The 16506-nt window shown below is 40.6% G+C and overlaps 1 protein-coding gene across 2 annotated transcripts in view; it reads left to right on the top strand.

Moving 5' to 3' along the window:
- The window catches only part of TNFRSF19 (TNF receptor superfamily member 19), an 89985-nt gene extending 74878 nt beyond the window's left edge, over positions 1-15107 (top strand). Inside the window, exons 8-10 of one of the 2 annotated variants that reach the window (XM_023190279.3) lie at positions 7055-7157; positions 7768-8170; positions 12414-15107. In XM_023190279.3, coding sequence (XP_023046047.1) covers positions 7055-7157; positions 7768-8170; positions 12414-12422 — 515 coding nt within the window. In that variant the 3' untranslated portion in view covers positions 12423-15107. The remainder of the gene's footprint in view (positions 1-7054; positions 7158-7767; positions 8171-12413) is intronic. The other variant, XM_023190280.2, reaches the window with a different exon arrangement.
- Positions 15108-16506: the final 1399 nt, after the last annotated feature.

Raw genomic sequence — 16506 nt, 5'->3', positions numbered from 1 at the left:
CTAATATGCCTATTTTAAAAATATGTCTATTTAAAAAATACATCTATTTTTAGAATTTCTTAAGAGAGAGGTGAGAAGTCCATTTCAAGGTTTTACACAAACCATAATTGTCCCTTGGACTACTGACAGAATGGAAGTTCAGGAAAGTGATTCAAAGGGAAACTGGTCTCTAACTTGGGCAAATAGGGGCAAAGGTAATACCAACTTTTCTTAAACTTTTATTTTAGGTTTTTGGGTACATGTGCAGGTTTGCTACATAGGTAAACTTGTGTTACACATTTCTTTATTTTACAGATTATTTAATCACCCAGGTATTAAGCCTAGTACCCAATAGTTACTTTTTCTGTTCCTCTCCCTCGTCCCATGCTCCACCTTCAAGTAGACCCCATTGTGTGTTTGCTGTTCCCTTCTTTGTATTCACGTGTTTTCATCATTTAGCTCCCACTTATAAGTGAGAACATGTGCTATTTGGTTTTCTGTTCCCGCTTTAGTTTACTGAGGATAATGGCCTCCAGCTCCATCCACGTTCCCACAAAAGACACAATCCCATTCCTTTTTATGGCTGCATAGTATTCCATGGTGTATATGTACCACATTTTCTTTATCCAGTCTGTCATCGATGGACATTTAGGTTGATTCCATGTCTTTGCTATTGAGAATAGTGCTGCAGTGAACATTCATGTGCATCTGTCTTCATGGTAGAATGATTTATATTCCTCTGGGTATATACCCAGTAATGGGATTGCTGGGTCAGGTGTTAGTTCTGTTTTTAGCTCTTTGAGGAATTGCCACACTGCTTTCCACAATGGCTGAACTAATTGACACTTCCACCAACAGCGTGTAACTGCAACCTTGCCAGCATACGTTAGTTTTTGACTTTTGAATAATAGTCACTCTGACTGGTGTGAGATGGTATCTCATTGTGGTTTTCATTTGCATTTTTCTAATGATCAGTGCTGTTGAGCTTTTTTTCATGTGCTTGTTGGCCACATGTATGTCTTCTTTTAAGAAGTGTCTGTTCATGTCCTTTGCCCAGTTTTTGATGGGGTTGTTTTTCTCTTGTAAATTTAAGTTCCTTATGGATGCGGTATATTAGACCTTTATTGGATGTATAGTTTGCAAACATTTTCTCCTATTCTGTAAGTTGTCTGTTTACTCTGATCATAATTTCTTTTGCTGTGCAGAAGGTCTTAAGTTTAATTAGATCCCATTTGTCAATTTTTGCTTTTGTTGCGATTGCTTTTGTCATGAAATCTTTGCCCATTCCTATGTCCAGGATTTTATAGTTTTGGTTTGTACATGTAAGTCTTTAATCCATCTTGAGTTGGTTTTTGTATATGGTGTAAAGAAGGGGTTCAGTTTTAATCTTTGGCATATATCTAGACAGTTATCCCAGGATTTATTGAACAGGGAGTCTTTCCCCATTGCTTTTGTCAATTTTGTCGAAGATCAGATAGTTGTACGTATGTGGTCTTATTTCTAGACTCTCTATTCTGTTCCACTGGTCTATGTGCCTGTTTTTATACTAGTACCATGCTGTTTTGGTTACTGTGGCCTTGTAATATAGTTTGAAATCAGCTAACATGATGCCTCCAGCTAGGCATTGAAGGAACTGTATTTGTTCTTTTTGGTTAGGATTGCCTTGGCTAATTCAGGCTCTATTTTGGTTCCATATGAATTTTAAAATAGGTTTTTCCTAGTTCTGTGAAAAATGTCTTTGGCAGTTTGATAGTAATAGTTCTGAATCTGTTTGGGCAGTATGGCCACTTTAATGAAATCGATTATTCCTATCTATGAGCATGTGATGTTTTTTCATTTGTTTGTGTCTTCTCTGATTTGTTTGAGCAGTGTTTTGTAATTCTCTTTCACCTCCCTGGTTAGCTGTATTCTTAAGTATTTTATTCTTTTGGTGGCAATCATGAATGGGATTGTCTTACTGATTTGGGTCTTGGCTTGGCTGTTGTTGTAGAGGAATGCTAATGATTTTTGTACATTTTGTGTCCTGGAACTTTGCTGAGGTTGTTTATCAGCTGAAGCAGCTTTTGGGCAGAGACTGTGGGGTTTTCTAGATACAGAATCATGTCATCTGCAAACAGGGATAGTTTGACTACCTCTCTTCCTACTTAGATGCCCTTTCTTTCTTTTGCCTGATTGCCCTGGCTAGGATTTTCCATACTATGTTGAATAGGAGTGGTGAGAGAGAGCATCCTTGCCTTGTGCCCGTTTTCAAGGGGAATGCTTCCAGCTTTTCCCCAATCAGTATGATGTTGGCTGTGGGTTTGTCATAGATTGCTCTTATTATTTTGAGGCATGTTCCTTCAATACCTAGTTAACATGAAGGGATGTTGAATTTTATTGAAAGCCTTTTCTGCATCTATTGAGATAATCACATGGTTTTGTCTTTTAGTTCTGTTTAAGTGATGAATCGCGTTTTATTGATGTGTGTATGTTGAACCAACCTTGCATCCCAGAGATGAAGCCTACTTGATCGTGGTGGATTAGCTTTTTTGATGTGCTGCTGGATTCAGTTTGCAAGTAGTTTATTGAGGATTTTTACACTGGTGTGCATCAGGGATGTCGACCTGAAGTTTTGTTTGTTGTATCTCTGCCAGATTTGGGTATCAAGATGATGCTGGCCTCATAGAATGAGTTAGGAAGTAGTCCCTCCTCATTTTTTTGGAACAGTTTCAATGGGGATGGTACCAGCTCTTCTTTGTTCATGTGGTAGAATTCGGCTGTGAATCCATCTGGTCCTTGGCTTTTTTTGGTTGGTAGGCTATTTACTACTGATTCAATTTTGGAGCTCGTTTTTGTTCTGTTTAGGGAATCAGTTTCTTCCTCGTTCAGTCTTGGGAGGGTATATATGTCCAGGAATTTATCTGTCTCCTCTAGGTTTTCTAGTTTGTGTGTGTAGATGTTCATAGTAGTTTCTGATGGTTATTTTTATTTCTGTGGGGTCAGTGGTAACATCCCTTTTGTAATTTTTAATTGTGTTTATTTGGATATTCTCTCTTTTCTTACTAGTCTAGTTAGCAGCCTATTTCTTCAAAAAAAACTCCTGGATTTTTTAATATTTTGAGTGGTTTTTCTTATCTCAATTCTTTCATTTCAGCTCTGATTTTGGTTATTTCTTGTCTTCTGCTGGCTTTAGGGGTGAGGTGATTTGTTCTTGCTCCTCTAATTCTTTCTGTTGTAATGTTAGGTTGTTAATTTGAGATCTTTCTAACTTTTTTATTTGGGTGTTTAGTGCTATGAATTCCCTCTTAACACTCCCTTAGCTGTGTCCCAGAGATTCTGGAATGTTGTATCTTTGTACTCATTAGTTTCAAAGAATTTCTTGATATCTACCTTAATCTTAGTATTTACCCAAAAATCATTCAGGAGTATGTTGTTTAATTTCCATGTAATTGCATGGTTTTGAGTGATTTTCTTAGTCTTTACTTCTATCTTTATTACACTGTGGTCTGAGAGTGTGTTTAATACTAATTTTCTTTGCTATGTATTTCTATTCCTCAGCACGTGTTCTTACACTCACACATCCCACTCCCCCACCACCCTGCCACCTCACCTCCTCTGCAAATTAAAACCCTCTATGACCAGCCACCCTCTCTACAAGTCTGCCCCAGTTCCCCGTCCTCTTATTATTTTACGGTTCTGTGAGCACCCATGGAAGCAATACTAATAGCACCATTTTGTCTAATAACCCATCTGTATTTGTTTTAACCATATCCCATTAGATCCCATTAGATTGACTTGTCCTCTGGGAACTGTCTAATCAATCTTCTCAAGAAATTGTCAGTTAAGTGTTCCAATCTCATGTTGTATATACAGCTATGCATTGCTTTTATGCAAACCTTGTAGAGTGTACACAAACCTAAATGGGATAGCCTCCTACAGAGCTAGGCTATGTAGTGTAGCCCATTGCCCCAGGCTACAAACCTGTACAGCATGTGACTGCACTGAATATTGTAGACAGTTGCAACACAATAAGTACTTGTGGATCTAAACATAGAAAAGGCACAGTAAAAATATGGTATTATAAACTTCCGGGACCACCATGGTATTGTTGGGCCATCACTGAACAAAACATTGCTATGCAGCGTATGGTTATGTGGAATAAAAAGCTTTCATTTTCTGCTAATTATTACTATCTCCTGTTTTAGGAATGGGTGAAGAATAAAATACAAGACTTTCTGTGGTGTGTGGATCTAGTTTTGCCTTTGCCTACACAGATAAGACCCTTAGACACTATTAATGGTAACTGTGTGATCCTTAAACGCCCCCAAGCATTACATTTTCCTGGATATGATACCGTGGACACTGTTACTAGTGTTCGAGTAAGCAGGAATACTTTCTGGAGAAATGAACTCTGATTTTACATTTTAAATGTAATACAACGCAGTTGGTATAAACTCTGCCTCACCTTACTTCAGTCTGAGAAGAAAGACGAAATGTCCAGACGGCCTTGTGGCATGACCTCCTGACAGAACATGGGGCCGGAAATGATCCCCAGGCCCACGCCCTGGGTCAGTGCAGCTTATTTCAAGTGCTTCCTCCTGAATGGCAGATCCTTTTTTCCCTGTAACTTTTTATTTTGACATAATTTCAGGAATCTGACATAATTGCAGAAATATCGAAAGCGTAGAACAAAGAACTCCCACATGTCCTTTACCGAGATTCCCCAAATATTAACATGCTGCTGCCCATGTTCACATTGGCTTTATCCCCCCTCTCGCTCTCGTGTGTGTGTATACTTGTTTTTCATTTTCTATTTTAAATCCAGTTGCAAATATGATGTCCCTCTCCCCCTTGTACATCAGTGTTTGCTTCCTAAGAACATTTTCTCTCACATAGCAACAGCACAATTATTAAAACAAGAAATTTATGTTAATTCAGTACTCTCATATCATCTACAGAGCATAGTCACATTTTCCTAATTGTCCCAGTATTGTCTTTCATAGCGAAACAGAATTCTGAAAACTTCTGTTGGATTTAGTTGTCAAATCTGTTTGGTCTGTTTTAATCTGGAAGAGTCTCCTAACGTTTGTGTTTCATGATACTGATTTTTTTTTTTTTAAAGTACAGGCCAGCACTTTTCAAAATTCTACAGTTTTGTAGAACGACAGTCAGTTTGGGTTGGTCTGATGTTCCTCAGGATTCGATTCAGAAATACTGCTGAGGGGATGCTGGGTCCACAGCGCACTGTGTCAGGAGGCAAGGTTGTCTGTCTGGGCCATGCCTGGTCAGGCTAACCTTGGTCACTTCGTTAACGGGGTGTCTGCCAGGTTTCTCCAATGCAAAATGTCTGCTGTTCTCTTTGTAATGAATAAATATCCTGTAGGGGATACTTGGAGACTGTGTAAATATCCTGTCACACCCCAAACTTTCACCCCGTAGCTTAGCGTGCTCTGATGATTCGTACTGGAATCAGTCGTTACTCTGGTGGTTAACAAATGCTGGCTTTCTAATTCCATTATTCTTTCCACATTTATTAGTTGGCTTCCTATGGTAAGGAGGAACTTTCCTTCTCCATTTATTTATTTCTATACCTCAGTGAGTTTAGGCTTGTGGACTGTATTCAGTGGGTTGCACCCTTTGGTGTCACTGTTTATTCCAATGCTTATGTTGCCGGCATTTGGAACTCCCTTCGAGTTGGCTCATGTGCCATTGTGACACGTCCGCATTATTCTTTTAGCACTTTCTTACTTTCTGCCACCAGAAGTCCCAGATTTGTCGTGTACTTTCCCTGGAATCAGCCTTTCTACAAGGAACGGCAGTGCCTTTTGCTTTAAAACAGTTTTGAAATGTCCCATGGTGAGCGTGACACACGTTTGTTAAGTGGCAGTGAACCCTGGTGAGTTCGGCAGGTTCAGAGCGCTGTATGTTTAGATGGTCCGGGCGGAAGCCTTGCTTTGAGGGAAACGTAGATGCAGGCAGGCCAGTCATCCTGTTTCACACAGGCTTGCGACTGCATCTCAATATCTGGCATTCATTTTTTAAAAGGGAGACTGTAGTTTCATAATTTTTTTCCTGTTTATAAAAGTAAAGAGATATTCCTCATGGGAAATTTGGATACACACAAACATATAGCTATATATGTAAATGTATAATTTCTTCAATAGCTGTATATGTAAATATATAATTTCTCCAAGTCTTCCTCTGTGTGTGTGTGCGCGCGCGCTTTAGTGTGTTTGTGGTTCTAAATCAGAATGATATATATATGTATAGACAGAGTGAGAAATCAAGAAGGCTGTTGAAAAAGATGAGTGTTTATTTTCTGCTTATAGGATTGAGAAGATTTATTTTTAAATTTCTTATCTAATCTCTTTATATTTTAGATTTTTAAGCTTATATTATCTTTGTAGCACAAAATATATCCAACTTCAGTGATATATTCCGTTTGTAAAGCTGTGTGCACGTATCTGCTTATTCCTTAAGTGACACTGCTAGCAATAAAAAGAAATGTGTCTGTGTGTATGGAGTTAGAGGGTTTGCACAGTCACGCTCTACTCTCTGTTAGGAGGCCACTCAGCAGGAAAGCTGTCCTGGTCCTCCTGTCCTCAGTGGGGCGAGAGTCTCGTTTTGTGCTCTCCCACAGACTGCTGTATTCCTTCTCCCCACTTCTTATTGCAGTGAAATACACATAACATAAAATTCACCATCTTAACCATTTTCAAGTGTGCAGTTCAGTGGCGTTAAGTACACTCTCACTGAGGTGCAACCATCACCACCATTCACCTTCCGGAACATTTTTTATCCTCCCAAACTGAAACCCTGTCTTCATTAAACAACAGCTTCTGGTCTCCCCATTGTCCCAGCCCCCTAGCATCTCCCCTTCTTCATCTGTCTGTATGAGTCTGTCTACTCTCGGTACCTTATGTAAGTGGCTCATCATTTGTTTAAGATGAGAAAAAAAGAGAACCTTGTATTCCTTTTCCCCCAAAAGTCACCCAAAGGGGAACATCTAAGTTTCCACGAGGAGTGTTGAAGTGTCACTGAAGTGAAAGCTGCCGGAGGGAGGCACTGTGCTTCACACCTGTGCTGTCTTCCCTAGGGCCGGTGCACTTGCTCCCATCCTTGTGCTGTGACAAGGCCTGCAGCCCCGACCGGGCGACCGTTGGTTGTGGGGTGCATTCTGCGGCCAGTCTTCAGGCGAGGTAACTGGGTGCTTTCAATCAATCATTTCATATCCGCTTGTGCAAATATGCATTCTACTAATGTACCGATTTTCATCTGAAACGATGGAAACATCACCTCTTAAATATTAACGACATTCTGGATATTGGTGGGGTGCAATTCTCAGGCAAGAATTAGGTAGGTCTCTCAAGGTCACTCATATCCAGTACAACATTCTTTATACTTTACTCTTCATTAATTTTATTTCTGTCTTATGTCCATGATTTTTGACACCTCTGTCATCTGTAAGTAATTAACATGTAAGTAATTTTTACCCATGGACTATTATTTTAGAATTTTGGAATAGCACTCAGTCAAACTCAGATGAGACCCGGGAAACTGCATGTTTTAGATGTTGGATTAAGTATAACTATATTAATTAGAAGGAGGGGTCAAAACTCAGTTTTCAAGTAAATGGAGTAATTTGACTTACTGTATTGAGGCAAGTTTATAACAATAGGAAACACTAGAATTCTGACTCAGTATATAGACATATCATCTAGAAGACCTAACACTACGGCTGACATGCTTCTTTGTAGTCGTGTTCTTCTCCCCATCACAGACTTTCAGCTCTTTTGAATGTGTGTGCAGAAACGCAGGCCCAGCCGGGGAGGTGGTGCCAACTTTCTTCGGGTCCCTCACGCGGTCCATCTGTGGCGAGTTTTCAGACGCCTGGCCTCTGATGCAGAATCCCATGGGTGGTGACATCTCCTTTTGTGACTCTTATCCTGAACTCACTGGAGAAGACATTCATTCTCTCAGTCCAGAACACGAAAGCTCAACGTCTTTGGCTTCAAATAGCAGTCAAGATTTGGTTGGTGGGGCTGTTCCAATCCAAGCTCATTCTGAAAACTTTACAGCAGCTACTGATTTATCTAGATGTAACAACACACTGGCAGAACCGGCATCAACTCAGGAGGCATTAACTACGAGAAGCCAGCTAGATCAGGAGAGTGGCGCTGTCATCCATGCAGCCACTCAGACGTCCCTCCAGGTAAGGCAGCGACTGGGTTCCTGTGAACATAGCACTGACTTACAGTAGACCAGAACTCTGTTCCCAGCACAAAATTAGGGGGAACCTCATGAGATTTTTTTTGTATCTTTCATAATTTCTTGTATGTTGTAGAATATGTTTTAAAATAAATTTCAAGTCTTTTTTAAAAAAACTAACACAGCTGATATATAAGAGCAAAGTGTACAGCTGCATTCTTTTATTCCTCTTTGTAAGTACAACCATTTAGCACAGCACCTGCTGCCTCCTTCCCTGGTTGAGAGAGATGAGTCGGATATGGGAGCATCTTGCAGACAATTCCTGACCTTCATTTCTTTCTGTTATATATAGTTATATATATATTACTTATGCCCAATACTTAAATGTACTTCATTCACTGCCAAGTTTCTGTGAATTTAGGTCTCCTAAAGCTGCTCTTTTCCCTCTTCTCTCTCTTGCTATTGTTTTCTGGATCACTCTACTTTGACAGATTGATTGATTTGGCTGGAAATTGATTGTTGGCTGTGACCTGAGACCAGGTCATAGGACCCTCTCAGGTGGAGTGGTTTAAAATCAGGTTTGGGTGGAGCGAGGGGGGCACCTGCAGAGAGATGGGGGCTTTCTGCATGCTGCAAAACTGGAGGCAGCAAAGGATTCTGGGATAACCGGGCACGTCTCTCCTTTCTTCAGGTGAGGATGTGGCCTTTGCTGATTTTGACCTAATGTTTGTAAACATTTCCTTAAATGGGAGCGCATGTATTGTTAGTGTAAGTTCTAGAAGAAAAGTGTCAAGTCTTGAGTGTAAAAGGGCAGAGTCACAGCAACAGTCCAGCTCCCAGGCCCACAAGACCCTGCCCCGCAAAGAGTTCGCTGCTCTCACTGCCTGTCCCTCCCTGCCCCAGATCAGGGCTGCGGGTGCTGAGGAGGCAGCTGAGCCTGCTCCAGAGGCGTCTCGCTTCCATGTGATTCTGTATGCTGGCCTGATCACAGCAGAGACTTAGTGCAAAGTCAAAGTGTGAATGCTGATGTGTTCCTTTTAAGATCAGTTCATAAGTTACACACTGATCTAAGTCTGCAGTACTTGTTTTTTGTTTTTCGTGTTTGGGTTTTGAAACGGGATCTCTCTCTGTTGCCCAGGCTGGAGCCTAGTGGAGCGATCACAGCTCACTGCAGCCTCGTCCTCCTGGGCTCAAGCCATCTTTCCACTTTGTTTTTTTTAACTACAAAAAAAATTATCTGGAGAATTTATAGGGGATTCTATAGAGAAAACATTTTTTAGCTTTGGAGGGGAAAAAATTGGTTTTGTTCTCAAAATGGGGGAATGGAGAAGTCAGAGAAGGGAGACGAGTGAATGAAGGGAAAACAAATTAGGCAGTTAACACATACAGAGTATCTACCTCTGAGCTTTGCCTGGAGTTAGGAAAGGCTGTTCACTGGTCTTGTTCTTTTGAGCCATCCATAATTAGTAAAACTGTTAAGATAATAAATAAGAAAAGGCTTAAGAATTAACCTAGTTGAGTGTAAGTCTTGAGAACGGACTGTGCCCCACACAATGTAGGAACTGAGAGGGCCCAGCCGCTGAGAGCATGTAACGAGTCCTTCACAGCAGAGAGCGTCCAATGACGGATCGGAGGATGCTAGAAACAGGGGGAACCCCCGCTCAGCATCAGAGGGCTCAGCTGCCTCCCAGCAGCACTAAATGAGGGGCCCTTGCCACGTCTAGTGCATCGTCTGTGCCTCTCTCGTTAGGAGACCATCTGAGGAGCTAGGGCTACAGTGCTGCCAGCTGACTAATGACTGTTCTTCAGAATTTTGTCAGGAAACAGAATTACCACTCACCTTAATTTTGTAGCTCGTACCCAAGTCTGTGATGTCAATTGCCGAGACTAAGGAAGGAAACACCTTCATGCGAGGTCATCTCATCCCAGAGCCACCTCATTGCTGCTTGTGTCTGTGTATGTTGGTGCGGTGGGGATAGTACTGTATAAGCACTGTCATCACAGCTGTATGGACATGACATTTTAGAAACATGCTTTAGGTGGTGAGATTGGCATATAACTACTTATTAACTCTTTTTCAAAGACATGCAGGGTAGTTCTCATGATTTATATATACTTTCAACTCAAATCATTATGAAAAGAAAGTTACAATTACATCTAAAGTGAACCTGATGAGAAAATATTACATTCAAGTTGCACAGCATAATAATTTATTAATGAAAGGTTTTTACTAACTTTTCAAGATGTGTAGTCCTATAATTGTTAGATTAATTTAGATAAATCTAAGTATGACATTGAATTTAAAAAAGGAATTGTTAAAATATAGACCATTTTGATTTTTCCCTTATAATAGTAAATAATATTTTGAGCCCATTTTAAGAGATAATAATTTCCAGATGCTGGAAAAAAAAAAAAAAACTTCAGTTGCACTTAATATATCTGTGAAATGTAGCAAATGAACCTTAAGCTACTGCAGGCCTTTGGGGGCGTGGTCCTCCTCTTTATTTCAAGGTTCAACCAAGTGTTTAACTCAAGTAGTTTTGCTTTTTTTTTTTCCCCCCAATCTAAATTCAAAAAACCAACCCACATTTTCCCCAACAGGCTAATTTTCCAACTAGAGGACACATTCACTTCTCATAAAGAATTTGATTTTAGGCTGAGGCAGGAAGATGACTTGAGCTCAGGAGTTTGAGGCTGCAGTGAGCTAGGATCACGCCACTGCACTCCAGCCTGGGCAACAAAGCAAGACCCTGTCTCTTAAAAAATAAAATACAATAATTTGATTTCTGCAGCTCACTACGATGAACCAAAGCACAGGGCTTCACGTTCATTTTATCCATTCCACAGTTAGCTTGGCTCCATGATGTGGGCTTGCTCGTAGCTCAGGAAAACAATGTATGTCCATCTGGGAGGTGGATAAGGAGCAGCTGTGGCCAAACAGCACTTCTCTCTTTACGTGGTGCGAGGCCATGACTTCAACGCATGATGCATTTGTTTCCAAAACCTGCATTTGCACACACTAGTTTTCTTGTGGGTGATTTAAGATCACCCATGACAGTTACGGTTCCAGATAAAGCAAATAGGTGTGAGAGCCTTCTTGAGTTTGTATGACTCGATTTGAATCAAGTTTTCCCTATACACATCTCTCCAGAAGGGAACAAAACTGAGGTATTTGGAACAATTTTTGCTGAGCTATTTGAAAGAACAAAGCCAGCCTGTGTACTTACAGGAAAAGCATTTCTTGAAGTTGTTTTTAATCCAACATTTAAAATGTCAACAGGAACAGACAGAAAGAAGGTTAGAAAACATATGAGCGGACCCTGGGTTCTAGTGTTTCAATCTATTGAAACCTCTGCTTTTTCCTTATCGGCAAAATGAGGATAATATGCCTCCCACAGAAGGGTTAATGTAGTTATTATAACCGTGTCCGTTAATCAACATATTTGATAAAACTATCTCCTGTTATTGGAAGGATTTCATAAGATTTGACTTCTAGATAATCTCGTTAGACCTAGGAATAATTTTTTGCATACACTTACCTGGTATGTCACCAATGCCACGTTCGTGGTGAGTGAGTGAAGGGTTAATACATGAAGTAAATGTTCAGTGATTTCACTTGCACACTTCGTGCATTGAGGTCATTGCCTTCTGTGATAAGGACAGTCTGATGGCTACACTTTGCTGAGGATATTTTCCCGATAAGGATTGTGAGTATGCTAGGGAGACTGTTACAAGATAAATCTTACTCCCAACTATTTCTGAACGTTCTCTAATAGTTTAATGGAAGTTTTACATTCAAAGACTAAGTTGGCAGATAAAGAATGGCACTATTCATTCATCATATTTGTTCTTTGAAAGAAAGGAAATACAGAATCCTAAAATATTTACCTACAAATGCTTTAAAGGAACACAGTACAGAAGAAGGACGCTTTAAATGTTTGAATAAGGTTGAAAGCCCACAGAAGAATGGTTTGTTAATACATTATGATTGCTATGGGTTACAGTATCGTCTTTTAAGTACTCTGCAGTGATTGGGTGACTATGAATTGTTATGAAAACCTTTATTTATCCTGAGATTACACGGGTAGCTGGATATTTGGATACCGTTGAATGAGTTTCTTGTCCATGTGCTATTAAATTCATGTATACTACTAGTAAAAGTTATGCATAATTCTTTACCATTGAAATTTAGCAGATTTAATTTATAAGACATTGTTTCTAAAGCTTCCTTTCTGTTGCTGTTTTAGGAAGCTTAAAGGACCTGCTTCTTTCTGCAGCAGAAGTGTGTGCTGGAACCCAAAGAGTACTCCTTTGTTAGGCTTATGGACTGAGCAGTCTGGACCTTACATGGCTCCTGGGGCAAAAATAAATCTGAACCAAACTGACGGCATTTGAAGCCTTTCAGCCAGTTGCTTCTGAGCCAAACCAGCTGTAAGCCGAAACCTCAATGAATAACAAGAAAAGACTCCAGGCCGACTCATGATACTCTGCATCTTTCCTACATAAGAAGCTTCTCTGCCACAAAAGTGACTTCAAAGAAGGATGGGGTTGAGTTGGCAGCCTATGAGACTGTGGACATATAACAAGAAACAGAAATGCCTTCGTGCTTATTTTCATGGTGATTGTGGTTTTACAAGACTGAAGACCCAGAGTATACTTTTTCTTTCCAGAAATAATTTCATACCGCCTATGAAATGCCAGATAAATTACCTTAGCTTTTATGTAGAATGAGTTCAAAAGTGACTGTTTCTGTTTGAGAAGGACACTTTTTCATCATCTAAACTGAGTCGCGTAGGTGGTTAGAATGGCCCTCATATGGCCTGCCTAAATCTTGGGTTTATTTGATGAAGTTAACTGAATCAGAGGAATCAGACAGAGGAGGATAGCTCTTTCCGGAATCCACACTTCAGCCTCGGTCTCATACACACCCGCTGGTGCTGATCTCAGGAGCACACCAGGGCCGGGGAATGTGGCTGAGAAAGGGCAGCCCATTGCCCGGAATTAACACACATTGTAGAGACTTGTACCAAAGGCTGGCATATTTATATGAAAATTAGTGGATATAGAAACATTTGTTCCATCTGTCCCTCTGCCTGAGCTTAGAAGATTATAGAAAAAGGGTATTTATAAACATAAATGACCTTTTATTTGCATTGTATCTTATACTAAAGGCTTTAGAAATTACAGCATAGCCGCTTCCCCTACTACTGAAATAGTCTTCCATGAGAACACACCACATGTTAGGACTAGAAGAAAATGTTCCATTTGTAGGGGTTTAGATGAAGCAGCTGTAACTGCCCTCGTGTAGTTTGACCAGGACATTGTCGCGCTCCTTCCACTTGTGTAAGATTAGTTAGCACATCATCTCCTACTTCAGCCATCCCGTGTTGGATTTAAGAGGATGGAGTTTCTTTCTATTAAGGTGCTCTATCCCCTACCATCTACACACTAGCACTGTCTCTAGAGCTAAGACAGAAATTAACCCCGTTCAGTCACAGAGCAGGGAATGGTTCATTTGTTCTTAATCTTTACGCCCTGGAGAGGACTTACTTGAACAGGGCACTTTTTCAGACTTTTGAACATCAGTATGTTCTAGTGCACTACAATATTTTGGTTTGGAATTGCCCCATCCAAGTCACTGTCTTTTAACATTTAAATGGAATATTAAAATGTATCTGTCTTTCCTGGGACATTTTTATCTTCTCATGTCTTACCCACAGTTTTCTCTCTTTGTGAAAGATTAGTAACATTTAATGAGCCCTTTTTCTTGTGGCCTTTTCTCCGTAGTTTGAGGTTTTGAAATGTGTTTACTAGCTGGCCTGTGTCTGGTCCATCTCGTGACCTCAATTCCCTCACCTGAAATAGGAAATGAGTGTTTCACTGTAGCCCCCAAGCTGTCATGTCAGCCTAGTGCCTAGTCATAATTAATTGATTTTTCCTGGATTACTTTTTTTTCAAGTATAAACCAATGATCCTTTGGTAGTATGAACTCTTAGGAAAATTGCCTTTTGGACATGTAAAATATTTAGGATTTGACCACACAATGGCTGTGAAAATGCAAGTAGAGTTTCCTCGCGTGACCTCACCGTGATTCACATACGTGCCACTGTTTCCCATCTGGTCCTTTCTGTTATGACAGAGAGATGATGCAAGTGGGCAGGGCTGTGTTCCTTTGTGTAGCCTGTATGTATTTGCCACATGTAGAGCCCTGATTAACTTCAAGGACAAACACTGGCTGGAGAAAGCCAGACTGATGGGAATGAGATTTTGGCCAAAAATCCCAGAACATCATTTGCAATCAGCAGAGAACTGCTTAGGGTTGAAAATGGATTTCATTTGCTACTGAATTTGATAAATCCTGTGTAACTTTTATCAAGATGGAAGACATTTTACCCTACTACTCTAGAAATATACAACAATGTGATATTTTACACTTGGTCAACATTTGAGGAAAAAAAATCCAATTTACACTTCACTTGGTTGGAATATCCCATAGCACTCAATAAACTCAGCTGCTAGAGTGCCGGTGTCAGGAAGGCTGTGTCGGGTAATGCGTGTGACTGAATGGGTATAACCACTGTGGCTTCTCGTACTGCAGAAGCTTGCTGACAAGAAGGAGGAGGATTTCAAGAGCAACCAAGTAAGGTCATGCATTTTCTAATTTTGTGTATATGGAATATATTTTTAAATGGAGATTTTTCTACTTTAGATAAAGTGTTAATGTTACTATTACCTAGGTTAAGCACTATTGTCTGTGTTGGTAAAAAAAAAAAAAAAAAAAGGAAAGGAAAACCATCATTGCTTTAAAATAGCTTAAATCAATGTACCATTTCATCATTGCTATTTTGCATACTGGAATTTATAAATGTGTAAATTATATTCTTAAATAGTTTTGTAATACCTTTTTTATTTGTGAATAAAATTGTCACCTGGTATTCTTATTTATGTGTTCAGTGAGAGAATGACTGATTTTGTGGATGCAGACGTGTTTTTTTCTTTCCAAAGTCTATGTGAGGGTTTTGCAGAATTCTCCCTCTGGGCACAGCGGCGCCTGCCTGTGGTCCCAGATACTAGGAGGCTGAGGCAGAAGGATCATGAGCCTAGGAGTTTGAGGCCAGCCTGGACAACATAACGAGGCTCTGTCACTAAAAACTGTGCTCCAGAGAGGGATGGAAGCCTCTCTGGCTCCTCAGACTTATGGAGGGTGATTTGTAATCCTCACTGGTGACCTGTGAGGGAGAGTCTGGGAACAGAGCCAGGCACACTGGGCTACTTGGAAGGTGCTCTGCGGCCCCTGAGAAGCTTTGACATCAAGGTCTTATCGTGATTTCTATTTTTTCCCTTCCTCTTATGGCACAAAGAGGGAAAGAACTAAAGAGAAAGTTTTGTATCCTTCTAGACGGAGCTCAGCCAGGCGTCCTGCAGAGGGGGACTAAAGAGAGGAAGGCCGAGACTTCCACAGAGCAGGAATCCTTCCTTTTCTTCCCTCTACTCAGTAAAGCTTTTAAGGCTATTATTAGATTTTGAGAGAGGACTTTAAACTTCCTGGAAAAAAAAAAACTTTAAAAAATGTTACAGTGACATCCTGCTCTCTCAGCAGGTGAGTTTCTGCTGTTGACACTGGATTCTCCGAGGGAGGGACACTGACTTTCCCGACACCCCCGCTCACACCCCAGCGTCCCAGCACACGTGGACTTTCCTGGTGTCCACGGAGACTGGTTTAGCTTATGGGTACCATAAATCCATCAACTCTCTGAGAGAAATAACTCAAAGCTAGTAAGATTCTCCCAGGAGGTCTGGACTATTTTATTGCAATAACAATGACGTATTTTCATTGTTGCCACTGTTATTAAAGCCTCTGCAACTGGCTACTTATTCTGAATGTGTCCCATTTTAAACTAAGAAGGTATTGTCTGTGAGAGCTGTTTGGATATTTTAACCACACATAAATGCACCGAGAGGCAACTAGGTTATTCAATGGGCCAACTAGAGGCAAAGTCTAAGCATAAAGTTGAGGGAGAAGTCACCCGGAAAATGTAAGAGTCCCCAGATGCGATGATCGGATGTGAGAGAGGCACCCCTGGCGGTCTCGAAAGGCCTAGAACTAAAAGGCAACAGCTTCCTCATGACTGTCGTGTTGGGTGAAAGAAAAGTAGAATCCCAGGACCCAAACTCACTATGCCGAAGGGACAGTTAAGCTTGGGAACTGAGTCACGGACAATGTTTTCCCAAACAGCTGTAATTTCACAACCTGGCTTCACAGCCTCATTCCCTCTGCTCCCTCTTTTCACAAGCTTGCTTTATCTTCCGTACAATGCAGATTTACTGAGCTGGAGGCAG

The sequence above is a fragment of the Piliocolobus tephrosceles genome, chromosome X (genome assembly GCF_002776525.5).
Source record: "Piliocolobus tephrosceles isolate RC106 chromosome X, ASM277652v3, whole genome shotgun sequence".
Classification (NCBI taxonomy): domain Eukaryota; kingdom Metazoa; phylum Chordata; class Mammalia; order Primates; family Cercopithecidae; genus Piliocolobus; species Piliocolobus tephrosceles.
This window is presented reverse-complemented; position numbering and strand designations above follow the sequence as displayed.